Source organism: Zea mays, chromosome 2 (genome assembly GCF_902167145.1).
Source record: "Zea mays cultivar B73 chromosome 2, Zm-B73-REFERENCE-NAM-5.0, whole genome shotgun sequence".
Lineage (NCBI taxonomy): Eukaryota > Viridiplantae > Streptophyta > Magnoliopsida > Poales > Poaceae > Zea > Zea mays.
The window spans coordinates 6108619-6116733 of NC_050097.1; the positions used below are offsets into that span (position 1 = coordinate 6108619).

Here is an 8115-nt window from a genome sequence, read left to right on the forward strand (position 1 = left end):
GTCCTCCAAGCTCAATTGGCCGAGCCACATTTTCCCATGCTACCAAACAACAGTCGTCATTGATCTTCTTCTTCCTTTCCATAATAAAAAGGATCTCCTAATTTTATCAATGGTCTTGACCATTAGCATTTAGATCCAACGAATAAAGCTCAGAAGCTGAACCACCAGTCTCAGGCTTTCAGCCATTGTTGTACCACAATGTAAGCACATGAATATTGCAAAAAGAAGCTATGGAACAAAGCTGAGGAAATACATTGTATTTATCACACCATATGCAGGATATGAGCAGCTATTTTGAGTAGCCTATATGAATGGAGGATGGAACTGAAGTTACTTTTGCACTGATGGGCCTAATAAGGAATGCATCTAGGCACTACAGATAGCATTTGTTTTCAAAGGTTAGCTAAAGTATGCATAATAAATTTACAGTGAGATTCCTCTTGTTCGTGGGAAAATAACTTGTTAGCACTTAGCAGCCATGTTCCATCCCCTTCTTAGCATTTACAACGAAATTATTTTCTTGAAGTAAGATCCACTAGTTTTCAAGTTGAGTTATTCTCTGCAAAATACGTGATTTGACACCAGGTATACAGCTTCGGATGATCCTTCGGTGACCTCCCCAAATCACCAGTCACCAGCAAGCTTCAAAATATGTTGGTAACTTTTACCTTGCCAAGTCGCACCTTCTTCCATCTACTCTTAAAGAGGAAAGGATGAAGGCCCAATATATGTTCAGGCATGAAATCATGTCTTGTTAGTATGCCGACAACAGGTGCCCTCTGCATTTAATGAAATTAAGCAGCCAAAATGTTATTAGCACAACTATGGGAAATACTTGTGATTTTTCTAATCGGACTTATGTACTACTCCCCCCGTTCTTTTTTATTTGTCGTGTTTTAGTTCAAAATTCAACTAGCGGAGCGGGCGACAAATATTTGAGAACGGAGGTAGTATAATATAAAGAAAATGCAAATGCAGCTGGTGTAATTCGTGCCATTTCACAACATAGTTAATCTAAAGTAATCTATCGATATCTCTTATAAAGTTAATCCCCACTACAACTTCTATCTCAACAGTCAAGATGCACATGACATCATCCACATCGTCTACCACTAATACTCATGTCATCTCACCAATTTTCAACCTCTTAATGCAAGCTATTGAAGCATCCATCTATTGCTATTTTCCATTGCATCATCTTATAATTCGATCTGATTCTATTAGTTTTTTTATTGGATTCTTTGATTGCCTTGCCGGGTTTTGATAAGAATGAACGTAAGAATATGTAGGTTTAACTCAGACATGAAACAGTTTAATTTCTAAGAAAATCTCGCAGCAACGTGCAGGATATTCTTCTAGTTATTATGATTAACAACACTTGATGCTAATAGGGAGCCCAAAGTTGTAGCCAAGGAGCTAAGACTTGTTCAGACAGGCATGAAGGAAATACACATTAGAATCCTGAAATAGACATAGCAACAATAAAGTAACCAAAGCCTAAAAACAATGCTAACCTTAGAAGATTTTGGTAGAACCAGAAGATGTCTCAATCCAACTTCACGGAAAAGTATAAGAGCCTTAGCCAAAGACATAGTCTCAAGGACAGTATATGGAGATGTGTTTGTGAATGGATGCAAGTCTACAAACATTTCCAGTTCTTCTGGACATAATTCAATGTCCTCAATCCTGTCATGTTTTCCTGATCCACGTTTAGCAAACTCAGCATGTGAGAAATGGTTTAAAGCATTCAGTGTAGACGCTGTGCAACTACGGATGAAATCCTTCTTCCTCAATAGAACAAGCAGGTGGTCTCGAAGAATTAGACCATACAATGTAGGGGTATCTGAAAATGGTGGCTCATCAACCACAGGGAAACCGTTGTGGCCAGTTGTCTTTAAGACATGAACTATATGGCCGACCTTCTCTATGCCATTGAATGTCTGTAGAGGACCAGTTACAACATCACTGACTGACAGTTGCCTCATGTATGGTTCAGCATAACCTTCAAGGTGTGGAAACCCTTTCAATCTAACAAGCAAATCATAGACGTTTGCATTGAACGCATCTGCCACCACCTTTGATATGAGAAGGACAAGCATTACCAAAGGAAGCATACGCAGATTATTAGTCAGTTCTAGGATGATAACACAAACTGAAACAGTCATCCGCATTGATCCACCTAACAGAGCAGCAGAGCCGAGAACTGCAAAAAGACCATGATCTAAAGTTGACTGTGACCCAATCAACATGCCTACCAGACGGCCGTAAGCTGCACCAGTTAAAATAACTGGCACAAAAAGGCCAGATGGTAAAGCAAGGCCATAGCTGAAGATGCCCAAAAAATACGATGCAATAAAGAACACAAGGATGGACGAAATGTGGAATTCATCATCAGTGCCAGCACTGTAGAGGTTTCTAATAGTGTCATCATTTGTGTTGAAGAATAGGCTAGCCAAATCATTGTATTCATCTGTTGCACATTGGAATTTCTTGAAATTACCAGAACGGCCTATTGATGGACAAGCTTCTCTAGTGTCAGTTGGACAAGGTTTGCAAGCAGCAATCCATGGCAAGCCAAATAGACAACATGATGTACAAACAGTGACTGTTGCAGCGAGTAGTAGTTTGTAAGCTTTTCCTTTCCTGGAAGTAAATAAAATACTTTAGCCAAGATGTTGCAAATACTCGAGCATTTTGACTTCAAATAATTCAGTAGATGCAGGACGTGGTCTTTATTGGTTTTCAAAATTGATATAGTACAACAGTAAAGGTGACGTTGATAGGTTATTGAAACTGCAACAAAATAGAACATGCATGGTATTCAGTTTAAACCACACAAGTTGGGAGAGTTTAAACTGAGGTAACATTGGCACATACTCGTTGATAAGGTTGTAGAGACGGAGAACCTTGTCCAGGAAAAAGTTGTACAAACTCCCCAGTATTCCTCCAAAAACCCCTAAAGTGATTACTGGAGGTAAATCAATCAAATGGTAGGTGACATAATCTGCTGTCACATCAAACATTATAAGGCCACCTTTCCCAAACAAACCACACTTGCCACTTTGACAGAAGTCTATCAATGCCCTAAGCACAACAGCGACCATTGCTGTTGTGAAAAAGGCTCGCCATAGTAGAGCACTCCTCCACCTGCAATAAAAGAAAATATGTTGCAATGTCTTTAAGTTGTACAAGAAAGTTTGTCCAAGAAAGATGCCATACCTCTGAAGGGATATGCCTAAGAGCTAGTGCACCATACCCTTCAGTGCATCAATACTTGTATACTACCCGTGCTTGAACACATTTCAATTACTATTTTCTGTTTGGAAGAGATAGTAGATGATAAGAAACATTCACGCTAGTCGAATTTTACACTGGGTGGAAGACTCCTTGTGTCACCTTCCTTATTTCATGTAAAAGTAACTTAAAAATCATTAACAATAGGAAATCAGTAATGTTGAACATGAGGTCCATTGAAGTAGAGTCTATTTTTATCGGCTTATCGCTTATTTTTTCTTTTGCAAAACATGGTTTGACATCTTCTCAGACAGTAGGGGAATTTTTTTTATCAACACATCATGTAGGATTCAACGGCTTTGTGCTTTCAGTGGTAGGCGATGTTCTCATCGACAATGAGGCGCCTGTGGTGACTTTGTCAATCTCGTCTCGAGGATTTCTCGGTATGGTTTTCGAAGGTGCTCATAGGGTAGGGTCTGCGTGCATGGGTTTATAGGGGTGAGTGTGTGTTGTCCTATGTAATCTAAAAAAATGTAGGTATTTAGCAATGATCCATGTCATGGATCATATGTGACTGTAGCCTTCACACTCATCTTTTTCGCTCCACAATAGTAATAAACAAGAGTTACATAAATACATCATGAAACACATTTTCAAAGAATTTACCATGAAGATACTGTTTCCAGAGCAAAAAGGACTCCACCAACCGGCGCCCGGAAAGCAGCAGCAATACCAGCAGCAGAACCACAAGTAACAAGGTCCCTCCGATCCCTATCATTCTTGAAGTACCTGAGCCACCTACATGTCATACGATATTTACGTGACCCACCTTGCCCAAGTATTGATGCAATGCATGCGCCTGTGTGTACAAGTGGCCCAGCTTTTCCCACATGCAGTGATGATGATACTGCCGCAATGCATCCCACAATCTGCTCAAAACCAGCACATATCGAAATATTATTTCAAACATTTAACATAAAGAGGATGCTATGTTACCAAGGACCAAAAAACAAGTTGAACTGGATTTTTTTTTACAAACTAAGACCCAATCAAGGCAAACTTAAAATAGGATGTGGCATTCAGAATTCGGTTCAAACATAAAACAAGTTGCAATGAAAATGACAAACTGACTTATAAATCTTGGCATATGCATTCTCAGTGCTCCTCACCATTTCCCATCAAAATAGAGTTACTAGATCATAGTAAATTAGTAATCTAATTAAGAGCAAATGTATATGTGTACACCTTTGTACAGTTTAGCACTTCTCTCCATGGCAAACATGAGATTATGTAGCCGGAAATGATCTATAAGATCAATCTCACTTTTCATCGATATGGTTAAAGGAGTCAAGCAGATTAAAGGAATGTTCATGTTCCAAATACAACTTACTTAAATGCAGAAGTACTCTAGAATTAAGCTATCATATCACAACTTCACTATTTTCCCTCAGAAACTATCATAAACTATAGTAATGATTGTTGGGCACAGTTGGAGTTTACATTTTTTTTATTAATTTTTTTCCAGATATGAACTTAGGCCATGTTTGGCCATTTTAGTCTCATTTAGTTCCTAAATTGCCAAACGGTAGGACTAAAATAGGGACTAAACTGCTTTAGTCCCTAGTCACTCAAGATGTGGCTAAAAGGGACTAAACCATATTAATTCCACATTTGCCCCTCATTTAGTTCAATTGTACTAATAGCAGGAGAATGTTAAAGGCTATTTTAGTCTTCTTATGAGTCATTTAGTATATTCTTACTAATTTTAGTCCCTAGAACCAAACATGTTAGGGACTAAACTTTAGTCCCTATACTAAAGAAACCAAACAAACAGGGCCAGGCATATCAGTCAGAGTGGATCCAAGTTGAAAGATGCAAAATATTTTGAGAACAGACAGATATGTATGCCGTCGCAGAATGTGGTATTCTAGCTCTTCTGTAAATAACTCAATAGTCAATACTATGCCACAGTTTCCAAGCATGTCCAGAAGCACTGAAGCAATTGTGGTCATGGTTCACGACTTCAACTTATGTAAACCATCTTTAAAATAACCTTCAATTTCACTTGGACAGCTCAATGAAGTCCAAGAAAAAACAGAACCAGGCCTGAATCTGAAAACTGTTGTCCAAGCAGGCTACAAAATAGCGCTACTCCGGTTTTTTTTTCTTCAAAAAAATAGTGCTACTCTCAAATGACAGACCAATAATTCGATCAAACAATTCATTACTTCATATTAAGCACAGAGCAAAGTGTCATAATCATACAACGTGTAACACCAAAATATCAATGCCACTTTGCACTTTGATAGAGACGAAAGAGACGGGAACTGGTACCTTCACTATCAGAGTTTTCAGTGAGAATATGTTGGGGGCATCAACACCGTTCAAGTAGGCCTTCACCTCCGGGATTCCGGATCCGGCAGCCGCAGGCGCCACGTACACCGTCAGCACCGCGGCTAACATGGTGAGCGCAAAGTTGGACGCCAGGAACACCGCGAACGCCGAGCCGTGTCTGATCAGATTAGCTTGTGAATCAGCACGGGAAGCTCGTAACCACTAGCCATGCCTGAACTGAACCCCAATCGACCGAACGCTAGGAACCTCTCAGCTTGTGGTGCTCATTACCTGCCGTCCAACATGAGGTCGGAGGTGACGACGAACTTGGCGCCGGCGACATTCTCGACGCCGAGGTTGGCGACGAAGCCGGCGGCGGCTGCGAGGGCACCGACGAGGAAGCAGAGGGCCCACTTGAGCGCCACGTAGCGCAGGATGTGGCCCCGTCCCCGCGCCCTCCAGTCCTGCTTGAACACGTCGTTCTCGATCAGCCTGCACGGGGCGCGCAGGCGCAGCACACGCATGTGGCGTCGGTCAACCGAGTCAAGCAAGTCGAAGCGAGAGAGCGATTGGGGAGGGCGGGTGGGCGGGCCTACTCGTAGTCGAGGCTCTCGATGGGGCAGACGTCGGCGCCGACGAGCGCGACCTGGGAGGTGGTGTTGGAGTGCGTGTGGCTGCCGTGGAGGAACCGGCGGCGGCGGCGGCGCTGCTCCTCGTCGCCGCCGCCGCCGTCCTCGAGCGCCGGGTCCAGGAGGAACGATGATCCGGAGGAAACCAGCAGCGGGGCCTCGATGTCGGCCTCCGGATCCGCCGCGCCGCCCACGCCGAAGCCGTCCTCCTTGGGGTCCCTCGGCGCCATCGCCTGGGCCACTCCGCTGCTTCTGCGCTGCGCTGCGCCGCTCCCTGCCGCCGCCACTCACGGCACAGCCGAGGAACTGACTGACACGAGCAGATGGGAAGTGGTGCTCGCTGGGTTTCAGTAACGACAGAGCAGAAAGGACGGACTCCCGGGACAGAGAGATTGTGGTCGTTGTGACACTGCCAGTGGGGACAAGGACAGGTGGCCCCCTACATAGACGTGACGGTGGCATACAAGGTGCCCCGTGGGCCGTGGGGCACCGGCTTCAGAAGCGGTTGGGCCGCGTCACCGACCCTCCGATGCCGATGACGATGGCGATGTCAAGGGCAACACCGTAGCCGCTGCGCGTCTGCACGTTGCCAAGGAGCGAGGAGCGGCGTTTCTGGAGCGTTATTATCACCGTCCGAAAGCTGTGTGTCTGTGTGCGCCCGCCCCCTCGCGCTTCTGGATCAGATTCCTCTGGCCATGGAAATTTATGTCTTCAAGTGCCTGGTCTCTGCATATGTTGACAGATCTGCGCAACGTTTTTTTTTTGGGGGAGGGGCGAAGAACTAGATCTAGTGGGTTAACTAGTCACGGCCTTTTGGCATTAGTGCCACACCCACACTTGTCACTCTCAGATCAAGGATTCATAGCACACACAAATTGGCCACACCAGAACATCATGTGTCAGGTTTAGAGTGCACCAATTCTCAACCTACGCTTTTTGTAAAAAAAGGCGCCACTTTTAGAACTTAAGAGGCAGAAGCCCCCAGCACAAGACAAGGTTGCTGGCTGCTGCAGATCTTTCTTCCTCGCTACCTTATCCTGAATTCACATGGGCTCATCAGCGCGTTCGGTGTCTCGTACCACAGAGGCCCCATCAGAGCAGTTGAAAGCAAAACGTGGGCTCATAATTACACTGATGCATGACAACAAAGCCTTCCCTATTAACTGTCATAGATACTACTACTAGACTCGTAGTACTAGTCAAGAACTCACGATCGAAGATCCTACCATGACAAAGTTTATTGCTGACAGCTCATGGGCTGTATGTGTCTGTTCAACTTGCGAGCAGTAAAACTTATCCAAGCACTAGCTGCCTCGCTTCAGAGAGGGAAGATCACGATGCAATTCCGGTTCACCCTAGGTTAACATAGACGTGATGGAGAAAACGGAGCTCATGCCGTTCGTTGCTTGGCAGGCTCTGTCGAAGCTGTCTGCAGCGGAGGACATCCGCTTCACCAGCGCGTGTGGTCTGGGCGTGCTAGCTTCAACCGGCTCCAATCCAAAGTGCAAACACAACCAGTTTTGCTCTCAGCGGTTCAGTTCGAGCCATCCGAATTCAGACCTGTCAGAGGCAGTTTGAGCAGTTCCGTGTGCAAGTCAAGGATTCTGTTTCTCGGAAGCACAAGTGGCCAAGTGCACAACATCGGCGTGTGCGGGTCGATTCAGAGCATGTTGCTGGCTGCTGCTGAACGCTCATCCTATTTGGCAGAGGAAATGCTCGCTTCGGCAAGCTGGGCTACCACAGGGCCTTGGATCTTGGAGCCACCCTGGAAAACATTTGCAGGTAGTTACGGAGGTTCTTCAGAAAGTCTGAGACGTGTCTTGAGAAGCCATGGGGAATGCGTGTGGCGAGCTGCGTCAGCGTGTGGTCTTCGTCCAGCTGCTGCATCACCCTGAGACTGAGTTGCTTCTCTGCGTGG

General features: G+C 44.7%; 1 protein-coding gene across 1 annotated transcript; it reads right to left on the reverse strand.

Moving 5' to 3' along the window:
• Window positions 1-213: 213 nt before the first annotated feature.
• On the reverse strand, window positions 214-6866 carry LOC100191503 (chloride channel G). Its single transcript, XM_008668816.4, has 7 exons — window positions 6165-6866; window positions 5860-6060; window positions 5569-5746; window positions 3901-4163; window positions 2878-3147; window positions 1515-2643; window positions 214-779 (listed from the first exon to the last, which is right to left on the reverse strand). The coding sequence occupies exons 1-7, from the start codon at window positions 6425-6427 to the stop codon at window positions 645-647; spliced, it is 2439 nt and encodes an 812-aa protein (XP_008667038.1). The 5' UTR covers window positions 6428-6866; the 3' UTR covers window positions 214-644.
• Between the last annotated feature and the right edge of the window lie 1249 nt (window positions 6867-8115).